This window comes from Mauremys reevesii, linkage group 4 (genome assembly GCF_016161935.1).
Source record: "Mauremys reevesii isolate NIE-2019 linkage group 4, ASM1616193v1, whole genome shotgun sequence".
NCBI classification, from domain to species: Eukaryota; Metazoa; Chordata; order Testudines; family Geoemydidae; genus Mauremys; species Mauremys reevesii.
The window spans coordinates 130667396-130691113 of NC_052626.1; the positions used below are offsets into that span (position 1 = coordinate 130667396).

At 52.1% G+C, this 23718-nt stretch overlaps 1 protein-coding gene across 3 annotated transcripts in view; it reads left to right on the forward strand.

Moving 5' to 3' along the window:
* The window catches only part of MDFI (MyoD family inhibitor), a 66648-nt gene extending 48498 nt beyond the window's left edge, over nucleotides 1–18150 (forward strand). For all 3 annotated transcript variants that reach the window (XM_039535194.1, XM_039535196.1, XM_039535195.1), the window contains 3 exons: nucleotides 3287–3505; nucleotides 14672–14941; nucleotides 16325–18150. In XM_039535194.1, the coding sequence (XP_039391128.1) occupies nucleotides 3287–3505; nucleotides 14672–14941; nucleotides 16325–16581 (746 nt within the window). In that variant the 3' untranslated portion in view covers nucleotides 16582–18150. The remainder of the gene's footprint in view (nucleotides 1–3286; nucleotides 3506–14671; nucleotides 14942–16324) is intronic.
* The last annotated feature ends 5568 nt before the right edge of the window (nucleotides 18151–23718 follow it).

The following is a 23718-nucleotide window of genomic DNA, read 5'->3' on the forward strand; positions in this document are numbered from 1 at the left end:
ATGTTTTTGCCTTTCCTACCAAAAGCTCGCATGCCTCTGTTGACTGTCTATCTAGGTGCTTATATTGCCCCCGTCTCCGAGCACCTCACCATCCTGAATAGATTTTATCCACTCAACAGCCCTGTGTGGTGGGGAAGGGTTATCCCCATTCTACCGATGGGGAGCTGAATTAACCATGCAGGAAGACTGGAAGTCAAATCGAGGTCTTCCAAGCACCGAGCTCATTCCCTATCCATCTTCCCCACTCTCTTTGTTGGATAGCCTTGTGTGTACGAGGTCGCCCTCTTCTCCGGCTTTTCTCTCCATCAGTCTCTCGGAATCTGGTCTGGAGTCCCCTAGAGTCAGTGCAAAGAGTCCCACTGACCCCAGCGGACTTTGGATCAGGCCCTCCTCCCTTCTGTCATTATGGCCACTATAATTATATGTGTGAGGTCTGCCTCCCTTCCTCCCCGTCTGCCTCCTGCCCTGTCTGCCTGCATGAAGGATCGTTTGTTATCTTGGGTATAATGAGGAGTCCAAGGCCTGCCGCGCTCTCCCCGCCCTCTGCCCCTGCCCAGCTGCGTGTAGGACCTCTTGCTATAGTCAGTGTAATTATGGGTGCTTGGTCTAGCTTTATCCTCCTAAGGTATAATTTAGCTTTATATAAAGTGCGGTTCCGCCCCGATGCTGCTGCACCTCCAGCCCCTGTTGTGTAAACGGTTGCTATTCTGAGAGATAAGGGAGCATGGGGGAGGGTCGGAGGTGGCTAGGCCAACTGGGAGGCCAGTGGAAGAAAGTGAGGGGGACTCGGCAGAAAGGGGCCGTCTCTTCACGTCCGCAGGGTCTCCAGTGGCCTTGTCTGCACGAGAGGAATGACCCGTGTCTAACATCACGTGATCCCTCTAACATGCCCTGCATACAGACGCTAAAGCCGGCTCGGGTGCAGCAAGCCGTGCCTGGCTGCTGTAGGGTTCCCGCCTACCCCCCAGGGCTAACCAGGCCTGAAGCTGAACGGTGTCCGCTCCATCGTGTTTCTGCCCGTGCAGCAGGAAATCCGTGTCGCGTCACAACAGCAGAGCCGAATGAAGTCCTCGTCGGGCTGTCCCACAGTGCCACTCTGGCCATCAAGCTAACCCACCAGTCACTCGTGCTTCATTCACAATGGGCCCCAGACAGGTGGTAAGGATGAGGCTGCACAGGGCCTGGATTTGGGGGGATCCGTCTGTCAACCTACCGACACCCCTGCCTGATCTTGTTCCCCCATCTCACTAAGGCTAGCGCCCTCATCAATACCTTCCAACAAGTGCTGAGGGCTGCATGTCTGGTTTGCCCATCTCCTGTGGGCCAGGCCCCTTTGACAGAGACCTGCCAGACAAAAGCCAAGCCAAGGGAATTTCAGGAGCCTGGCAATCCAGAGGATTCTGGCTGAAGCTGGGATGTGTGATAACCGGCTGCTCAGTCTGTGTGGGTGCGAAGGAGCTGTATCTTTCCAGCAGGCTTCGGGAGCAGATGGCGTGTGCCTGATGGCCTCCTCCTCTTTCTCACTGGTCTCGCTGTGCTGCCGTTCAGTTGCGGTAATAGCACTCCCACGTTTCTCATGCAGCCGCGTCTTGTGGGTGCCAGCTGGGACTGCGGCAGCTTGGGCTGCCTATCACTCAGTGCCCTCTTCTTCCCATCTGGGATCGCCCTGGTGAGATCCTCCTCAGAGCAGTGCCCTTCTAATGCCCACTACGGTTCCTGGGCCCTTCCTTGTGGAAGTGCCCGAAGCCCATGCCACTGAAGACTCCCACAGCATGGGACTTTTTATTCACCCTGTGATAGGATGCTGCTATGAAAAAGCAGTGCAGTCTGTGGGAGTCCCAGTGAGCTTCCCCACAGCAGTGCCCTGAGGGTTGCTAACTGGAGCTCTGGTAGCACAGGCTTGCTCCCAGCGGTAGGGTGTTAGTGAAAATGTCAAATATTTTTTTCTACAAATTATCATGGGAAAAATACCCATGTTTCCAATTTCATACCAGGCCACTATGGGTATGACTACCCTGTCTGCTGCAGGGAGCCTCCTAGCCCAGGTCGACAGATTCGGGCTCATGCTACCACGCGAACAATAGCTGTGTAGGTGTCGCCTTTTGGGCTGGAGCTCGGGCTCTGGAGCCTGGGGCGGGAAATAGGCTTCAGGGCCGGAGCCATAACATCCAAGAGCTGTCTACGTGGGTACTTTCAGAGCGCTCGGGTGAGCTCTGCAAGGCCAAGGCTGGGAGCTCGCTGCCACGGGCAGCATATGGCACAGAGAGGTTTTGCTTTTCACAGGGTAGCCAAAGGAGCCTCAGACCTTGTGACCATTTCCAATTGCGCATCCTCCAGGAACAAACTGACCTTCATGCGCACACGACATTTAAACATTAGAAAATAAGCAGGGGTTGGCTTTAAACAAAACCAAATGACGCCCCAGCCTGTTTCTGAGTAAAACACCTGATAAATGTTGTATGATTTTAAAATTTGCATTGTGAAAACCTGGTGGGATTTTCAAAACGATGTTTATTGAAGTCTTTTAAGTCATGATTCGAGGACTTCAGTATCTCAGTTAGAGGTGAGGGGTCTATTCCAGGAGTGGGCGGGTGAGGTTCTGGGGCCTGCGATGTGCAGCAGGTCAGTCTAGATGAGCATGATGGTCCCTTCTAGCCTTGAAGTCTAAGTGTCTTATTTAATTGTTTGTCCAGCAGTAGCGCCTAAGGGCCCCAGTCACAGACCAGGAGCCCATTGTTCTAGGCACTGTGCAAACACAGAACACGATAGTCCCTGCCCCAGAGAATTCACAAGTGCTCAGCACTGGCCTGACTCTGTCCCAGCAAAGTCAAGGGGACTTTTACCATTAACTGCATGAGGAGCAGAGTCGGACTGTGCTGAGCGCTTCTGAAAATGCCACCCAAAATGGCCAGATCCTCAACTGGTGTAAATCAGTGTCGCTCCCTTGGCGTCAATGGAGCTGTGCCTGTTTACACTAGCTGAGGATCTGGCCCTAGGCTTCTTAACTTTCTTGTGAATAGTGTGCCCAGGCTGAAACCCTGCTGCCTTTGCACTATTTAAGGGTTGTGAAGATGGAACGGATGACGGAAGAGGTGTCTCATTGTTTCCTGGTACTCCCCACTCAGTCTGTCTGACTCCATCTGTTGTCTCTGGTCTTATACGTCAACTGGAAGCTCCTTGGGGCAGGGACTGTCTATGTTCTGTCTTTGTACCGCACCTAGCAAGGTGGGATCCTGGTCCATGGTATGCTCGCACATAATAATTAGAACCCTACTGTCTTTCTCAGATCAGGAGGAGATCTCGTGCACTTCCTCCACGCAGAATCCAGCGGTAGCACCATCTGCTCTGTGCCACATCCCAGCCCCTCACCCTCAGGCCCCAGCAACAGAGGAGAAAGAGAAACTGCCAGAAGACGACAAGTCCCTGAACCTCCTGGCAAATGGAACAGCAACACCCAAAAGCGAGGCCAAGTCAGAGTTCATGGTCACTCCCGAAGCTGTGACACGTAAGTCTCTGCTTCTTTCCCTTGGGTTCTGCTGGGGCAGGATCAGCGTTGGGGGGTTGGCTCCTTGAAATCACGATGGTACCTCTCCCTTCACTCATGGGTTCAAAGAAACCCATAAACTATTTGGGGTGGGGACTGTTTTTTCATTTTTGGTATGTACAGCACCTAGCACAATAGGCCTAGTGCCAAGTTGGGGCTTGTAGGAAATACTGTAATACATACAAAAATACTGTCAGAGGCTCCTAGCAAGAGTGGGTACTATCCCTGTTCTTCCATTATCCTCCCACTCCCAGATAAAAGCAGGGAGCTGTATTTTTATCCCATATACTAGTATGTGGCACTAGTCCAGGTGGTGAAAGTAGGAGTAGCATCCAGTGAAGGGGTAATTGCTGCTGCTGTTGTCCGTAGTGTTAACCTTACCTGCCAAAGTTATACACAGGGACATGTGGGAAGAAAAATGAGGGACACGCCTTCTAACTCCTGCGAAATGCACCAGCTGGGGAGAGCCCCCCAGAGGGACGGAAGGGGGAAATGGGAGGGTTTTCGCTAACATTACAGACTGTCCCTCCTACACCGGCATGTAGGCAAGTGAAGTAACTAGGGGTTGAAGAAGTGGCAGGACCAACCTGCCGAGATTGTGGGTTTAAGACTAAAGTGCATGTCTCTGACTGCCCCAAACACAGCTAAGGGCACAGTAGGGATGAGGATCTGCAGTTCCCGCATGAGAGACAGGTCATGTCCACATGAGAGATCAGATACCAGCAGCTCTGCAGAGAGACAACACAAGGATCCTCTGCCTGGCACAAAGGGGTGGGGCTGGGGGGCTCATGCATTGGGGGTACAGCTCCGCCGGGGTGGCAGTGATGAAAGCTGTGGCATAGGCAGGTCGAGAGCATTTTTAGCACTGTGCTGTCGAAAGCCTGCTCTGTGAAGGGTCAGATGGCACAGTGGGAAGATCGCCAGAGTTCTGTCTGTCTGTGGCTATGCTATCAATCTGCAATCGGAGGGTCACTGCTGCTCAGGCAGGCATAGCCAGGATCCCTTTAATCAAGCGAGTGTAGCTACGAATAGCCGTGATGGCATAGCCACCGGTGTGTGCGGTATAGGCCCACCCAGTCCCCCTGGGTGTGTACTTGCAATGCTGGCCTGTGCTGAAGCTGTGTTGCCGGGGCTTCTGTGCTGTTTTTAGCTGTGCCTGTTAGGTGAAGCTGCAATCATGCTTTGGAGCGCAGCGTAGGCAGAGCCTCTATCCATGCGCTCACTTTTGCTGGGACAGGGACAGCGCCACCGTTGCATTATGCGTCCCATTTTTTGCCAGTGCAGACAACCAGCTGTATCCCCAGTCCCCTGAAAACACCAGCAGAACTGGACCCAGGGGCAGGCTACCCCCAGTGTGCCTCATGCTGAAGGTGAGGGAAGGTGGTTTATCAGGTCTGGGAGAAAGCAGGCCGGTCCCTTGCTTAATCGTTAGATCTGTTCTCTCCCTGCCCTCGGATGCATCCTTGGCCCTGAGCCTGGATTTAAGGGTCTTGCCCTCAGTCTGCTCCTTAGGCACACAGCTAGGGTGACCAGATGTCCCAATTTTATAGGGACAGTCCCGATTTTTGGGTCTTTTTCTTATATAGGCTCCTATTACCCCCCACCCCCTGTCCCGATTTTTCACACTTGCTGTCTGGTCACCCTACACACAACAGTAAATCCCCTTTCGTTGGATAGTTCAGTAGAGTCTTTACTTTTCCAGGGGCATGAAATGGATTGAGGTTTCCCATTGGAAATCCGGACAGTGGGGGCTGAGGCTCTCAGTGAGGTTGACAAATTGCCTGTGGTGCAGTCTAGCGGGTAGGACGGAGGGCAGCCAGGGAAAGGATAGCGAAGTAGGGTTGATCCTGATGGATGGACAGGATGAGAGTACATGGAGTGAAGAGATCACATGCTTCCTGTACTGTAGCTTGGAAACCTTGCAGGCATCTGATCTTCTGCACTTCTGAGTCACTCTGCAGTCATGCTGTACCCTGCCTGGGGAGCAAGCTCTCAGCCCTCCTCTCTTTGCCGTGGATTGGCTCATGCGTGCTGCCTCCCCATCTGCCCCTGTGCAGTCCACCCTAGGTGGCTTACCTGGAAAGAGAGCAAGCTCTCTCTGGAGTGGATGAACAACACTAGGGCAGTTGACAGGTACGCAGGCTGTGTGAGGGAGAAATTCAGCCTCATGCTTCAGGGCATCATGAGATTGCAACAAGAGTCAGGAAGAATTTTCCTCACTGAATACAACATTGGTTAACTGCATTATGATGAAGTTAAATCTTTCCTCTAAATCTCCAGGCATGCAGCTGGAAGGATGCTATTGGACTGGACGGAACAATGATCTTAGGTAGTTATCTGGCTCCCATACCATAATATCTGAGCCCCTCATAATCTTTAACGTATTGATCCTCCCAGGACCCCTGTGAGTAGAGGAGTGCTAGTATCCCCATCGCACAGGTGGGGAATTGAGGCACAAAGGCAATTTCTAAGTGAGTTAGGTGCCTAAGACCCATTGACTTTCAATGGGAGTTAGGTGCCTAGCCCACTGAGGTGGCTTTGGAAATCCCATATTAACTGACTTACCCAAGGTCACACAGAGAATCTGTGGCAGAGCAGGGAATTGACCCCTAGATTAGCACCCAGACCCCTGGCCCATCCTTCTTTTCTGATCTAATCTGATATAATGGGGCTGGGGGGAAACAAGCAACCCTGGAACTGTATTTGTTTGTGTAACTTCTCACCTAGCACCAGGAAACCTGAGCTCTAGGAGTGAGGCTATTTATGTGCCTTAACCCTCAATGAAGGGTCATTCAGCTCTGGAACAGGCTGTTGAATCACCATCAGTGGAAGTTTTTAAGAATTGGACAAACCTGTCAGCAGGGACGGTCTAAGTTCACTTGGTCCTGCCTCGGTGCAGCGGGCTGGGCTTGATGCCTTCTCGAGGTCCCGTCCAGCCCTGCATTTCTTTGATGAACTAGTCTCTTTCCAACAGCCACACCAGCTCTCTCACTCTCCAGCTTTATGGGGTAATTACGCCGGAGTGTGTGACAACCAATCAGGGTGGACCTTTGAACAGACGCTTCACATTTACCTTGTGGGGATTAAATACAGTGAAACCTGTTCTACCGGAAGCTGCCATAAAAAAAATCGTCATTTTCCAGCTGTTACCCCATGCTGCTATCTGAGACACCCACGTAAATCACTGTCCTTCGAATGGGAAGTAATGGTGGTATCTTAGTAAGGTGGTGAATGTTTGTTTTAATGATGGCCTCCGCTAATGGCCAATCAAAAATCCCTTGTCAGGAAGATGCGGGTCTTTCCCTAAAGATGAAGCAACAATGAACTGCAAATATCTTGAGGCTTTCAAGACCTGGGCCAAATTTCAAAGAGCTCAGGACCCAGAATTGGGGCCAAATTTTCCAAACAGTTCAGTTCCCTTTAGGTACCTAAGTAAATAGCCGGAGTTTTCAGAATCGTTCAGCACCCAATGTGCTGAGTTATTGGGAAAGTCTGGCCATAAATGTCACAATGGGAGCAGCTGGGGGCTGAGTTCCTTTGAAAATCTGCTCTGTGGTGCAGGGCAAACAGGTCTCAGGTGCATCTTGATGTATCTCCCTGTGGATAATATCAGAGGGAGGTGAAATGACGCATTCTGAAGTATAGGCATGGTTATAGCATTGGGATCCTGTAATTTATTATCTGAGAGTCAGCACTTATGGGGGAAGGCAGGGAACTTTGGGAAGGGGGCTTTGGAATTGTGTCCTTGTTCCATGGTCCTGGTATTATCCTAGCGTTGTGAGAGACTCAGAAAAATGACCTTCAGCAAAGTTGATTGTTGTTCCTAAAACCTGGTCTTAGCAGGAAGAGATACTGCTGTGGTCAGATCCACTCAGAGTTCCTGGTGACATGACTAGAGCTGAATCTACATAGTGCTAGAAGCTGCTGAAGGTGCCATCTCAAGGTCCTGGCCTCTTCAGGCCATTAAATATCCAGTGACAATGTCCCCAAAATAGGGGTGATAGTCCTGGTTTCCTGGACCATTTCTAACTGGTTAATTGCATTCTAACTCCCTAAATTCTCCTTGAACTTGCAATTGGATACGAGACCCTCCTGGACTCACTTGTCATGTAGTGTTGCACTGTGCTGTTAAACAGCTATTGCATTCCTCCCCAGAGGCGGCTGCATGTCGGAGGTAGAATGTAGCCATTCTTCCATCTCCTTTTGAGTGTTTTGGGATTCTTTGAGTGGAAAACCGCCCTATAACTGTAAGATATTATTACTAACTCTGAGGGGAAATTCTGGCCTGGCTTCTCTGCTGCTCAGTGCTTGTCTGAATCAGGGAATGATTTTGATTTACAAACAATTTAATCCGAGGAATGCGAAGAAACAGAGCAAGCCAAACCATGTACACCAGGCACTTTTGTAAACCCTGCCATTTTCAAAAACATTTAACGATTGAAGCTGTAGAATATTTGTGGGGAGTGGCTGGCGAGGCATGTCTGAAAATTCCTGACCTGTGCTTCTTTCTCTCTGTGGACTGCATTAGATTCCTGGGCCCAATGGGCCTTTCTTGCATCAGATTGAGCAGGGGTTTTGAAGCCTAACATATTGGAATCATACTGGACCATGCACTGCTAGACTCTGTCTACACCAAATGAAGGCGGGGACCTGGTTCCAACAGGGCAATAGAGACTGTTTTCCCGTAACTGGGTGAAAAAGATTAGTGCAGTAGAGGAGGGAGTGTAATCTAGTGGATGCAGTACTTTACTAGGAACTCAGAAGACGTGCGTTCAATTCCCAGCTCTGCCTTTAACCTGCAGCCAATTCACTTCCCCTCTCTGTGTTTCTGTTTAGACTGTAAGTGCTTTAGGGCAGGAACTGTCTCTTACTTGGGGTACGTATAGCACCTACCAAAATGGGGCCTGGATCTTGGCTGGAGGTATCTCTCTGTGCTACTGTACGATAGATAATAGTTTAGTCCAGCTACAAGTAGGCTAAAAGTTGCAAAAAGATCAGGGGACAATCATTGGTTGTAACTGGATTCCTTGGCTCTGGGTTTGAAAGACTTCTGTTGGCTGCAGTGGGCTTTGGCCAGGGTTGAACTGAAGACAGGGCCTTTTAGAGGGGCGGGGCCCAGACATGAGTTAGGGTCTAGCAGGACTGCACCCTCTCGAACACTAGTCTCGTGGCGGTTTGGAAACACCCCCGCCCACCCCAGGGGCTATTGTATCTTCTTGTCTCTTTGACAGCGGGAGAGATGCCATTCTAACAAATCACGCCTGGGGAAGAGCCCTCAGGCCAGCCTCCACAGAGAGAGCATGTTGGGAGAACTGGGGAAATGGTAATGAGCAGCTGGGAGCAAAATTCTTATCAGCTGAGGCCTCACCTGTAATTTTCTGATTCAGAGATTCACCACTATGTAATCTCACTTGTGCCCCTGCGGTTAAGGTCATGTCAGCGCAAACGCATGTTCTCAGGGGCGGATTTAAACTCAGCTGTAGAAGTTCACTTGGAGCTCGTGCCGAGGATACAACCCAGTTCAGGGGGCAGCTCTGTTTAGCCGGTTTATAAATGTATGTCCGTGTGTAGCTATTTTATTATTATGCTAGCACTGAGAGACCCCCGCTGAGAGAGGGGCCCTATTGTATGTAATAGGCACTGGACAGACACACAGTACTACATAGTCCTACAGTCTAAATAGACAAGGCAGAAAGGAAACGGTGTTATCCCTAGTTCCTATACACATGGGGGCGGAGGGGACAGAGTTAAGGGCCTGATTATCAGAAGTGCTGAGAATCCACAGCACCAGCAGAAATTCCATCCTTTAAATGGCTGGTCTAAGATGACACAGGGAGCCTGCGGCAGAAAGGGGTGTTGACTCCAGCCCGATGCTTTCACCACAAGACCATCCTTCCCCTCAGCACAGAGCTGTTGATCTGGTCTGCCGTGATGACACAGTATAAGAAAGAAAACAAACCCCAAAATACGCAGTTTATGCAACTAGGGCACCTTGATTACATCTTGTACAGATCAATGATGGTTTCAACATTAAAGAAGGAACTTGAGGAGTGATTAAGCCAAGCTAATGAGGCAGTTTTCAAAAGCAGCCACTGATTTTGAGTGGCTGCTTAGGCAGTAAGCGCCTTAGGGCAGGGACCCTGTTTTTGTTCTGTGTTTGCACAGGCCCTTGCATAGGGGCATCCTACTCCGGGATTGGGGTCCAGAGATACTATGATAATAGGTAATAATCATCGAAACGCCAGTGAGGCCTGTCAGGGGAGCCAAATGGCTCCTCCCAATGACGTCCAGAGGAAATGTGTGGAACCAGCCCTTCTGGAGCCCTAAACAGCCTCAGAAGTGGTTCCTTTTGCTTCCCCTGCAAACGTTTTTCCTGCTAGGCCATTATCTTTGGGGCCATGTGATCTTTGGGGCCTGCTCCTGCTTCCCCCAGGCTCCTCAGGGGACAGGATCAGGCCTTCATTGTGACAGTGGGAGAGCGTCTAGAGGTTTCCTGCTTTGGAGAATCAGCTGAAAGTTCGGATCCTGCTCCGCTCCCTCGGTGTGTATATTAAGGCTGGGGATCTCTCAAGGACAGGCGCTCGTGTGCTTTCAGGCGCTTCTCCTAGCTGGAAACTGAAAGTGAAAATCACCCAGCACCTCAAAGAGGAACAGGTTGGGGGATGGGAGTCTGATTTAATCCAAGCTTAGTTTGTTCTTTCCTTCGTCCCCTCTTCTTCCTTCCTGTCCCCCTCTCACCCCGCCTCTATCTATTCCCCTCCTTCTGGATCATGTCGCCCAGTTGTTTTCACCTCAGTTTTCATTCCCGCTTTTCCCAGCATGCTCTGCCATGGAGCTTCTCACACAGTCACCCTCCTTTAGGATCCAGTTGCTTAAACTTTCCCCCCGAGCCTCGTTCATGCTCTAAAATCAGCCTTAAGCACTAGTGACTGCCTGGGACCCGCCCCCATTGTCCCCCCCCAACACACTATTCTGTGGGGGACGAACCTGTTTTGCAAGCCCCGCTACTTCCTCGCCAGCCATTTTCCGATTTCTGCTAGCCAGACCAAGTGTAGCGCCACAGCCCTGCTGGGATACCCAGGCTAGGAAAACAAGATGCTGTTTTCTTACCTCCATCGATTTTATTTTTGCCTGCGAGCGGCCTGGCATCCCCGCCACCGCGAGACAGAAGCACCTTGTGTTTGGTCGTCTTGCTCGATGCAGTCCTGGCCCTTCTCCTCCCTGCAGTTCAGGCTCCCTGTCCCACTGACGCCCCAAACAGAATGCAGCTACTGTTCCCCAGCTTGGCTCTAGGTGCCTTTGCCCTCAAGCCTTTCTGCTGAATCATCACTTGTTTACTGATGAAAGAGAGAGAGAGAGAAATGCAAAGTTTGGCACAGACAACGGCCGGCCGGCAGGGTTCTATTTATTTGGATATGTTGTGGGCCGGGGAGATTGAAGATTAACCCTTCCTGATCTGGACTCCAAATCCTGTCTGTGGTCGATAATCAGGCCAGCTAACCACGTGTGGGTGTGGGGGGGGGGAGGCAGGATTAAACTATTCTCCAGATTCCCCTGCATTGCCTTGTACGGCCACAGCAAAGTACAGACGAGCAGCCCTTTGGCCCCAGCTAGGGGGATTCGCAAGCCTGACTTGTTTCTGCAGAATGCGAGGACAAGAGGGAGTCGCAGCTAAAGCAGATGTTTGTTTTCCTCCCCTTTAACGTCCAGCCAGAGGTTGGGGATCCCTTTAATGAGGGGCATTCATTTGTTCAGAGAGAGATTCACAGCCCAGCTGGGGCATCATCTTCTTAAGCTCCTTTCTGACTTTCAGCCCTGGGGGGTCGGGGGGAGAGTCCAATGTGAACACACAACTCCTTCCTGAGGTCAGCAGCCCATTTGTGGCCCTCAGACAGCTGACCAGCCTGGGCTGTGTCCGTGCTAGTCTTATTTTGGGAAATCAACCTGTGGGGGCAGCTGCTTTGAGGGTTGTGCTAGCGTAGTTCAGTCCAGAGGAGTTTTTATCCAGAGTGTCATTTAGACCCTCTCTGAGTGGGTGGCATCAACGCAGTGGTCACAGCCCAAGTCCAGCCATGTTACTGCCATCAATGGAGCTGAACCGGTGGTGGGCAGTGCCTCCACCAAAGGAGCAACTTCATTATTTGGTAGCAGCAGTAGGCTTTTATCCTTTATACGGACCAGGTTTTCAGAAGAGCTCAGCCTCTTTGGTGTTGAGCTCTCTTAAAAAACCTGCCTTCTGGGCTCTCTTCTTTCCCATCCCGTTGTCATGAATATCTTATATGACCCCGTCGCCATAGCAATCGAATGCATTGCAATCTGGGCTGCGTTTATCCTCACAACCCCCCTCTGAGAGGGGACAGGGCTGTCACTGAAGCAGAGACACTAAGAGACTTGCCCAGGGTCACACAGAGCAGGGTGTGAAACCCAGGTCTCCTATGTCCCAGGTCAGTGTTCTAACCACTGGGCCATTCTTCCACCAAAGGACTCCACTCGCCCGTTCCTTTATTTTCCACCCCTTCTCCTCCCTCCTCCTCATGTCCCTCTTGCTCTACTACATCATCTTCTTCTGCATCTCTCCCTTTCTCCCCCCCTCCAACCCTTTGTGCCTCCCTTTCCCCCTCCCTGATGCATCAGGCCAGATCAGTGTAGCTAAGCCAATGGGGCTGCACCGAAGACACCAGCTGAGGACCTAGTTTCCAGCAGCCTCCTGTCTCCCTGTTTCACATGTTTGAGGTTGGGGTGGATTGGGAGCAGAACATGAAGGCTGCCTCAGCAGAGGATTGCCTGGTTATGCTGAGAAGGGATAGAGCCTCACAATCTGGAGATGGCCTTTGCTGACAGCCCTCCACAAAGGGTTATAAAGAATAACCAGCATGGATTCGTCAAGTACAAATAATGCCAAACCAAGCTAATTTCCTCCTGGTTTAATTCTGGGTTGTGGAATTTCCATCACTGGAGGTTTTTAAGAACAGGTTGGACAAACACCTGTCAGGCATGGTCTAGATTTTCTTGGCCCTGCCTAAGCACTGAGGGCTGGACTTGGTGACTTCTTGAGGTCCCTTCCAGCCCTACATTTCTGTGATTCTATGAAAGGCCTTTAAGCCCAGTAGAAATGGCCTCCCCAGATACCCTCCAGGAAGAACAAAAAATGGCTACAGGGCTCTCCCGTGTCTCCATTCAAGTAAAATTCTCCCAGATGGATCCACTGGACAAGGGCTCTTTAATGTTCTCTGTATAAAAATTCTCCCTAGATGTGCAGAACTTTAAGCAAGCCCAGCTGGATTGTACTTTCCACTCAAACGTCTTTGCGGGACTTAGCCTTGTCTACACATGCGCTTAACTGCATTTCGACCGGGGGGGAAATTTCCACTGCCCATTCCTCCTCCCCTCTAGAATTTACTTATTTTTCTACCAGCTCCAATGATGAGCTTTGTAAGGAAGTCACCTTATTTATAGTGTTTGCTGTCCATGTTTGCCAGGAGATTGGCAAACCTTGCGGAGGCTGTCAAGCACAAAGCCTTCGATGCTTTTTTTGTTCCTCATACAGCCTCCTGTGGCCCAACCGTGAGCACACAGGGTTGGGCTGTAGTTTAAACCTGTTCCTAACTGATTTAAACTAAATAGAAATTAACCTGGCTAAGGGGCAGTTCTATTTTTTTTAATGACACTTTACCATTTATTCTCTCCCCTCCACCCCCACCATGTTTGTAGGTGAGCTTGCTACTTATCTGATGCACTGGCAAAATTTGTGTCCCATTCTCTAGTGGGCCACTAGAGGCTACAACCTAATACTGCTGCCAACACAGGGAGCTGCTCCTTAAGTTAAAGGGGCAAAGGTCTGTGCTGTGCTCTGGTGGTGACAGTTGTGGGTTCAAACCCTGTTGATGGCCCATGGCCAGGAGTGGGTTACATATGAACCCTATTCATAGAGGCCAAAATGTTCCCTCTGGGGTTCCTAAACTTTAGATACCCTGGAAAAGCTCTTGCCTTACTGAACATCAATGGGACCTGTGGGTGCTCAGCACCTTTGAAAATCCAACCACTAGTTTAGGTGCCTACATTTTAAGGCACACCCGTATGAATGATGTTAGTCATCCTTTTAAATTCCCTGGGAGAAATGTCTCAAACAGAGAATGGTTAGGTCTTACATCGCTCTCCATCTGGTGCTTTATTCATTACTCTTTATTGTGTGCATTATGGCGGGGGGTAGTTCTTGTGGTGTTGTGTTATAGAGGGGGACTAGACAGCGTGCACACATATAATGAAAAAGTGGCCCCCATGCCCCCCCCAGAAAAGTTTCCGATCTAAGTGCTTAATGGATGAATGTCTTGCTGGGTTTCTCTGCCTGTACCTGTGCAGTTAGTGTGTGATCTTCTTGTGCGCAATGGCACCTCTGCCTGAGGAGATGATGGGGGATACGTGAGTGGCTGGGGCCAGCATATGCATGTTCCAGATTGTGAGCTACGCCCCTCTTTCCTGTAGCCCCCTGTCCCTTCCAATACTGTTTAGTCCAGGTCAGGACGTGGGGAGACCCAGTGTGCTGGCACTAGGTAATGGGGGCTGGGAGCTAGAGAGAACCACAGTCTCTGTCTGTGTCTACACTGCAAACTAAACCCAGGCTCTGACTCAGGTTTGAGCCCAAGCCCCGTTCTGTCCACACACACATCAGTCTGACAAGTCAGCAAGCTCTCAGGGCAGATGTAAGAGCCTAGCCGGGTCCTAGGACATGGCTAGGGGGATGGATCAGAGCCTGAGTCCCACTGTGAGTCGAGTCCAAGCCCTGTCATTTAGCAATGTGGATGCAGCTCAAGCCGTAGACCCAAGTCTTAAGGTCTGCGTGGCGCAGTGTGGATGTGTTAGTGTGGCTGTGAAACTGGGTTCAGCAATTGTCAACCCAGCTTTACAATGCAGTGTGAACACTCAAGCCTGGCTTAGAAACACATCCACAAGCCAGGGTCCCAAACACACCCAGGTTCAGAGTGCAGCCAAGACACTCCCTCTGCATCCAGCAGCATCAGTAAGAATCCCCTTGATATGCATTAGAGCCAGGGCCGGTCTTTTCTCTGCCATGCGGGATGCTCCTCTGAGTGCAGCTCTCTCTAATGCACTGCTGCCTCTTGCCCACAGGCCAGCCCCAGGTGCGAACACCCCTGCGGGGTCTCCAGCTGTCCAGCCCCATGGACTGCACCCCTCTGCTGCAGAACGGCACCGGGCGTGTCCCAGACCCAGGCGGCACAAACCGAGATGCCGGGAACAGTGTCCTCGGCTCGCTGCCCAGCTCTCAGAAGCCTCATCGGAAGCTGCAGTCACACTACTCCATTAACAGCCAGGGCAGCAAGAAGAGCAAAGGCAGCTCCAAATCAGCCTCCTCTCAAATCCCTGTGGAGGCACAGCAAGGTACCGGTTCTCCCTGCCCCCCACCCTGCTCCCCAAATCCTCCACGTTCACTAATGGGAACAAGAGCTACAATGCTCGAGAGAGATGGGAGCGCCCAGTGTGAAAGGGCTGACGCCCACAGTTACTGCTTTGTGCCGACTGCCCCTTGCTACTGTTCAAGCCAGGGAGCTGTGTGGATCCTGGTCCGATTCCCCAACATTTTCCCTATTTGCTCTGGGCTGGCCTCCCCGTCCCTGCCAGGGCCTCTGCCCCACCTCCTCGTGCCTCACTCTGGTCCTGTTAGTTCTGGGGTCCCCTGCCCCCTAATCTCATGACCCTCACATAGTTTTGGACCCCCTTCGGTCCCAGTAATGTCCCTCTCAGCCCTCCAGTAATATCCTTCACTAAGGGAGAACTAAGCCTCACACCTGCCCCGTAGAATCCGAGATGCTCTCTTCCCCCTCATACTGGCATTACATCTGCCCCATAGATTCCGGGATGCTCTCTTCCCCCTCATACTGGCATTACATCTGCCCCATAGATTCCAGGACATGCTTTTTCCCCTCACACTCGCCCCATAGATTCTGGGACACTCTTTCCCGCCTGGCACTGACCTCACACTTGCCCCATAGATTCCAGGACACACTCTTCCCCCTCACACTGGCCTTAAATCTGCCCCATAGATTCCGGGATGCTCTCTTCCCCCTCATACTGACATTGCATCTGCCCCATAGATTCCGGGATGCTCTCTTCCCCCTCATACTGACCTCACACTTGCCCCATAGATTCCAGGATGCGCTCTTCCCCCTCACACTGACTTCACATCTGCCCCATAGATTCCAGGACACTCTCTTCCCCCTCACACTGGCCTTACATCTGCCCCATTCTGGTAAAGCTCCGTCCATTTCTCACTGCTGACCTTTGGCGAGTTCTTTTTGTTTGCCTTCAGGTTTCGGTCTGCCTCTCTTAGGGTTTTATACAGCTGCCCATCACCGCAGTATCTGGGCACCTTCCACACAAAATCGTCAGCAATGGCCAAGATCCAAGAGGATTCCATGAAGTCTCTAAGCTCCCCAGGCAGCACTGGTTGGCCCTATAGTGCCATTCACAGGCCCCACCCTGCCTGTGTGTCTGCAGAAGCCAAAGGCCCAAATAACCAACCACGCTGAGCCCAGCTGGTCTCAGATCTCTGCCCTGAGAATAAGCGATTGTTTGTGGTGGTCTTTATGGAAGCTGGGAGCTAGGGGGTTAAACCTGGAACCCTAAAATGCCTGTTGGGAACATTCCCATCCAAGCCCTGGGATGGTGCTGTGCCGGGCAGCGTCCGTGAATAACAGTATCATTCATTTCTGTCCTCTCCCGCCCTCCACACTCCCTCCCTGGCTCTGCCATCCCCCTCCTCAGATTGCTGTGTCCACTGCATCCTCTCCTGCCTCTTCTGTGAGTTCCTGACCCTCTGCAACATTGTGCTGGACTGCGCCACCTGCGGCTCCTGCAGCTCCGAGGACTCCTGCATCTGCTGCTGCTGCTGCGGCTCCGGGGAGTGCGCCGAATGTGACCTCCCCTGCGACATGGACTGCGGCATCGTGGACGCCTGCTGCGAGTCCGCGGACTGCCTGGAGATCTGCATGGAGTGCTGCGGCCTGTGCTTCTCCTCCTGAAGCGAGGCGGGGGCGAGGAACCCAGAGCCAAATCCCTCGCCCAGGCATAAGCCTGAGGGGATGGGGGCGGGGCGGGAGAGCCTTGGATTGGGGATCTCCCCCCACCCCACCCTCACCCATTTGGCTCTCATTTTTCTTGACCTGCCCCGTGTCATGTGTTCGGAGGATCTTGCAGGTTTCCTGAGCCAACGTTTGAGAGAGCCACACGGGAGATGGAAAGGGGAGGAGTCCAGAGACCCCAGCAGAGCCCGTAACCTGAGGCTGGAAAGCACCTGGGGATGGGAGTCCCTTCCTTAGAGCCATGGGACAGCGGAAGATTTGTTGGATACCTGCAGGACCCAAACTTTCTCCCTCTACCTCCCCCAGCGCTGTCCAGCTAGGTAACCCCAAGCGGTTCACGGGGGAATTGAGACAGCAGCGTGGCTGCTTCCTGCCACCTGAGCCGAGAGCAGGAGAGCAAGTCGTACGCAGAGACCCTGAGCTGCCTTGCTGGGCCAAGATCAGACATGCACCGAGCCAGCGGCTGTCTGAGGAATCAGCGAATGGTGCCACCCCACTGGCTGGCTGCTCCAGTGCCCCACTGGCTGACAGCTGGCGTGTTATAGTGGCACGAGTGGCCCTTGGCTGGCAAAGAAAAGTGGGCCAGGTGCACTGGTGCCAGCTGATTGGCAGCTATTGCGGGAGCATCCATGCTGCTAGTTCACAACTACGGCAAGGGCGTGGTGCCCGCTTGCTGGTATTCTAGGCACAGGAGTGCCTGCTAGTTTGCAACTTGAAGGAGTAGGCTGATGTCCCCTGGTCAGCAGTTAGGTATCGTGAGCCCGCAGGGGGATTGCAGCTGGCCTGCCAGCACCCAGAGTACAAAGACAGGACTTTTTCACAGAGTTCCCACAGGCCCGTCTAGCTTCCTGCCCTGCGGACTCAGACGATGGGGCCCAAGACGTGCCACAAAATGCACGCACCGGCCTCATCCTCCCACTCCAGGCAGGAAGCGGTGGCTATGGGCAGCAGGGCGCTGTGAGCTTCAGGGGGCTGGCCGGGGTGGAAGGTTGGAGATCTCAGCCTCAGCCTCCCCTTGCGGTTGAAAGTGGCTTCCCCGCCCTCTTTGTGGTGCTGAGGAAGATAGGCAAGTGCAATAAACCCAGCCGGCTGCTCCCTTGTGACCCCAGCACTTGGGCTATCGCGTGCGAGCACACACACATGCACGCGCACACACACACACACACACACACTTTTGCACAGAGCCTTTTCCTTAACTGCCCCTGTGATGGCTGACAACGGATGCCCTGAAGAGCCTTCCCTGCAGAGAAGCTGCGTGTCCATGTACAAATTGGTGGAGAGAGGAGATTCCAGACTCTCCCTGTTGCGAAACACCTTCTCTCCTGGCCTTCTAGTTACAGGGGAAGGACAGAGCTCTCCGGGCCTGACTCAAAGGTGCGAGCCACGCAGCTGTGGTTGTTGGACACTGCACCTGCTGGGAAGGCCTCCGGAGGCTCCGGCTCTCTCTCCCCCTGGCCTATACCGGCCTACCCTGCTTGGGCCTTCAACTGCAGGGCGGGGAGGAAATGCACCCTGCAAAGGCTGCGGGGGGTTGTGAGGTTTTGTCTGTTTGATTTGTTACTGTAAATAAAGATCTTCCTGCATTTCTGACCCCCGACGTCTTCTGTGTCATGTGCTCGGCCTGGGGCAGCATCAGGGGACCAAGGCTGGAGCCCGGCAAATGTCCCCCAGAACAACTTTGCCCCCCACCATCCTCAGGGCCTTTGAGCAGTGGTTCTGTCCCTGCTTAGGAGAGGGTTAGGGATTGAGTGGGGACTGAGTAGCAATCTGGAGTGTATCCTCCTTGTTCTCTCTTCAGGGACATGAGGGAGGCTGGACAGAGAAGCCCGCTGGGATTTATCCCTCTGGGTATCATGCTAGGGGTATTAAGGGAGAGCCCCCAGGGCACAGAACTGCTGGTATTTGTCTCCCACTTTGAGACAGGGTACTGGGATAGATGCCTGCTTAGATATCTCCTGGGGTTCCTCCCCATGGTTCTAGCTAGACACTTCCATGGGTTGTTCCACTGGATCTGCCTTTGTTAGGGTTAGAAAACTGCCACACAGAAAGACGAACTGGTTTTATGGAAGCCAGGGAATAAGCATCCATTCCCACAACACCGCCCACCCCTGCAGGCAGCTTTGCAGGCTCTGAACCTCTGCCACTTCACCCACCTCTGCAGGGGCGGCTCTAGGGATTTTGGCACCCCAAGCACGGCAGGCAGGCTGCCTCCAGCGGTTTGCCTGCGGAGGGACCAGCAGACCCACTGCAGGCATGCCTGTGGGAGGTCCACCGAAGCCGCGGGACCAGTGGACCCTCTGTAGGCAAGCCGCCGGAGGTAGCGTGCCTGCCGCCCTCGCGGCGCCGGCAGAGCGCCCCCCGCGGCTTGCCGCCCCAAGCACGTGCTTGGTGTGCTGGGGCCTGGAGCCGCCCCTGCACCTCTGGGGCTGGAACGCAACAGCTGCTCTGTGCAACGATGCTGCACGACAGTGTTTTCTGAAGGAAGGGAAGCCACGAACAGAGGCTGCAATTAAAACAGCTGCCACGGGAACTTGAGGAGGCAGGAGATAACAGGATTGCCAACCCTGAGTGTTCAAAAAGCATGAGCCAGTCCCCCAAAATCATGAGATTAGCTTAAAAATTGTGAGTTCTTAATGATACATTTTGAGTTTGTTTTGTTTTCCTTCTGGGGTTTGAGCCTGTTTTCCAGCTTTTCTCTGCCATCACAAGGACTAGAAAGTTTCTTTTAAAAAAATGCAAGCTGAATTTCTCACAAAATCACAGGACTCCAGGATCTGGGTCTTTAAGAAAAACAGCAAATATTGCAAGACTTGCAGTGAAATTGCAAGAGTTGGCAGCACTGGCCAGTCCAGGACACTGGGGTTAAGACCCTGAATTTTTGAGAAAAGGGTCAGGAGATAAAGATCACAAGCATGCTGGAAGACAGCCCCTCCAGCAGCCCCTAATACCTTGGTAGGGACATTGGATCATTCAGAGGGAAGAGTTCTCCCTACTGAATCCCCCACACCACTCACTCCCTGCCTGGATACAGAGCCGGCTCCAGGCACCAGCTGAGCAAGCTGGTGCTTGGGGCGGCATATTCTATGGGGCAGCATTCCGCCCAATCCTAGGGCAGCACGGCTGGGGGTTTTTTTGTTTGTTTTTTTTTGGTTTGCCGCTCCGGCAGCCCTGTAGGGGGCGGCAGTGTGGAGGAGGGGAGCACCCTGCAGCGAACTGGGCAGGGCAGCCCCTGTTCTTCCCTCTCTGCCGACTGGAGCGGAGCGGAGCCCTCCCGGCAGGTGGTGCAGTGGTCGGGACCGCGGGACAAGCATCCCGCTAAAGCTCTGGCCGCCCCCCTGCTCTCTCTCTCCCCCACTCCCTCCCCGCTAGACTGGGTGCGCACTCCGCTGCACGTCTGCAGCATAGGGAGTCTCCCTCCACCCTGGCTCTGGCTGCCTGGCAGGGTTTTTTTTGTTGTTTTTTCCCCCTGCTTTGCTGCTCCGGCCTTGCCATTTTTTTTTCCCCCCTGATTTGCCGCTCCAGCCATGCCCCAGGTTTTTTGTTTTGTTTTGTTTTGTTTCCCTGCTCCGGCCACGCCACAGGTTTTTCTTTTGTTTTGTTTTTTCCCCCTCCTGCTTTGCCGCTCCGGCTGTGCCAGAAGTTTTTTTGTTTTGTTTTCTTTGCCGCTCCAGCCGCGCTGCAGGTCCCTCCCTCCCCCCCCCCCCCCCCGACTTTGCTGCTCCGGCCACGCTGCAGGTCTTTTTATTTTGTTTTGTTTTTTTCCCCTCTTGCTTTGCTGCTCCGTGCCCCCCCCCCTTTTTTTTTTTTGCTTGGGGCGGCAAAAAAGCCAGAGCCGGCCCTGCCTGGATATTCCTTGGAGATCTCTGCATATAGCGAAGTCAAAGCCGAAGGGTAGCCTGCTTTCACACTCATCTCGGGGCGGGGGGGAGGGAAACACCAGGCCAAATGGGTCAGTTGGCCAGAGTGACACACCTGGGCTGCTTGCCCTCTGGGGATAAAGTCTCAGTTAACCAACTTATTTTTAGTGCTGACCTAAGGCAGCCCTGAGCCCGAGCCTTGCAAAGTGAAAGGCTACACGTGTACCGAGGGCCTGATCCAAAGCCCATTGAAGCCCCTAGAAAGCCGCCCCTTGATTTCGGTGGGCCTGGCGGCAGGCACAGCCCCTGAGTCTGGGCAGAACCGCTCTGCAAGCCTACGGAGCTAACCCCCAGGCTCAGCCTGGGGCCCTGATCCAATCCCGTCTCCGGTGTAGCAGACAGAAGCTGGGTACAGTCTGTGCTGGGCTAGAGAGCTCTCTCCACCCCCAGTCCCGTTTTTTCATGGTTGCTCTCTGGTCACCCTGCTCCTGACGTAAATGGGAGCCTGTCCACTGGGCCCTGGATCAGGCCCTTAGCCCTGAAACTGCATCCTTGGCAAGGGGGGCCAGGACAAGGCCTTTCCCCAGCCCCCCAATCCCCGGCCTCACTTGTGGTGCTAATTAGTGACTGCTGGCAGCTCCCGAGCTCTCCCCTCTGCCGGCCGGCGTGCCAGCTGTGGTAACAAACTCTGCCAGAGACGCTAATGGGGAACAGATTTCCCCAGCGGAACCGGGGCCTGCTGTCAGAAGCACAGTGCAGGCTTTTGTCTGCCGGACGGAGAGGGGAGTGGGAAAAAGCACGTACCACGCGCTCTCCCACCCCACAATCATCCCCACCCTCCTGTGCCTCTCCTGAGCCGTGCACATCTGCATCGCGTGCTTCACGCCGCTGTATGCGGAGAGAGGCATTTACGCTCTGGCCAGCCCCGGGGTGGTGTAGTTGTCCGTTCTCAGATGGGAGCTTAACCTGACCGCCCTTGTGTCAAGACTGACCCTTCCTGTGCACAGGATTAAAAACCCTGAGCCTGACTTTGTAAAAACAGCATGCACGCCAGCCACACACCCCGACACACATGTTAACAAGAAAGAGGCCAGATTTTTAGAAGAGCTCAACACGCTGGGACTTGTGCTCTGTGGCAAGTACATCACCAATTATGGGTGATGAGCCCTTGAAATCCTGTCCCCCTAAATACCTCCGATTTTACTGTGTTCATGAGCAAAAGTGGATCCTATGGCAAACACATACACAGCTACTTTGATTTATCTGCCCCTTAAATAAGTGGCTTAAAATTTGTGAGTAAGGAAGAGGAGTTTGCTTTCTCTGTGTGGTGGGGAATGATGTATTTCTAAATGTATGTGCTGTTAACACCTACATACGCTATAGTGACGGCTGCGCTGGAAAATGCAAATAAAAATCACTGCTCACTGGAGCTGGGCCTAATCGAAAGTGAGGCTAAATGCTGAAAAGTGACACTGTAAAAATGGCCTCAGGAGCACAGCTGGGCAAACAAGGAATTTTTTGATTCATTGGCAATTTGGAAAAGTCCAAGAAAAAAATCATTTCAGGGCTAAGGCAGAATTTTGTTTTGACAAAAGGTTTCCTTTTGATTTTGCCTATTGTTTAACGCTCTTGGATGTTTCTTTAATAATCTTAAAGGATGTTTCAAAACCAACATAACCCAAGTGTTTCATTCTGAAAACATTAAACGTTTTGAATTTTTTTCCTGATTTTTTTGTTGTTGTTTTGGTGTCCAAATGAATAATTCCATGAAAGTGACACGAATTTGTGACACGTTGCAGTGTTACAAGATTTGTCTTTTTTGCTGAAAAAAGTTTTGTGTGAAAGATTTTCTCCCGGCTCTAATCAGAAGGCTCCAAATGTATTGTGTCTCTGTGACTCCAGATCAAATCTACTTGGCTTACAAAGAAAAATGCTGTTTGTTTCCTACCAGCCAGCCCTGCACAGAGGCAGACTGGCCTCTTTCCTTCTCACTCGGATCCAGCAATCAGAACTGCTGACAGTGCAGGAGCCATGCGAGATACTCTAGCTCACGCCCACCCAAAGCTGTGCCAACTCCACGGAGTTCACCGGAGTAAAGAACAGTCAGCAGATCTGCTTGTGAATACATACACGTTCACTATTGCAGTGCAACCGGTGTCGTCATTTACACGTATGCGAAATGGGTGTTAAATCCTGCTGCTCTCCTTTGGTGGCATTTAAAACCAGAAAGCACAGAACAATGCTGAATTAACATCACAAGGCAGCATTTCTGAGTCAGGAGGTGTTCTTTTTAGAGAACCAGGGTATAAAACCTGAGAGGACATGCCTCTCCCCAGCTTTTGTGTGCCATTGCAAACTCAGCGTGATTTCTCCCTCTTATCCCAATTCTCTCCCACTTGAGCTACATTGTACTCTTTCTGCTCTTCTCTTTCTAGCTCCCATCTTGGGTTTTCTTGACCCTTTCTGGACTCATTTTCAGCTGCTTCCCTTTCTCCTCCTCCTCCTTTTTAATAACAAGTTGCATTTACCTCGCACTTTTCATGAGAAAATGTCAAATGTCTTGATGGAAGAGGGTAATGTATATTTTTTACAGATGGGGAAACTGAGGCATGAAGCAGTTGGCCAAAGTCACACCAAGTAACTTGGCCGAAGTCACACAGTGAAACAGTGGTACAGTCAGAAATCCAGTCTCCCAGTTCCCCCTGCTCTAACTACCAGGCTATATTCCCTCTTGTTTCCTTTCTCTTCCCACCATCTCCCTAATTTCTCATCCTCTCTAGGAGCAAGTTTGGATGCAGAAGTGCCCCTCCCACTAATTAAGCTGGTTATCCTTCCTAGTCTTTTAGCAAGCCTGTCCCCATGCATTTCCCTCATAACCCAGCAGGAAGTGAATTCCTGCTTGGGATGGGGCTTGACTCTCCAGAGCTCGCAGAGGAAATTTGGCTCATGAATATTAAACAGAAAACTGCAGGGGCCTCATTCTTATTTCTGGCATGAGGTCACCAGCTGGGTTCTGGTGTAACTCTCACCTCGCTCGCCTGCTTCAGCCCTGATGGACTATCCCTGAAATGCCCAAAACCTAACAGGATTTTGAGAGGAACTGTGGGCCGGTTGCACTCCACAGCTTGCCAGGCTCTTCTGGGAAGGCAAGGCTTAAAAATGGGGTCTGCTGCAACTGCAGATCAGGTGGGCTCCTTTCCTGCACAGCAAAGCTGTAGCC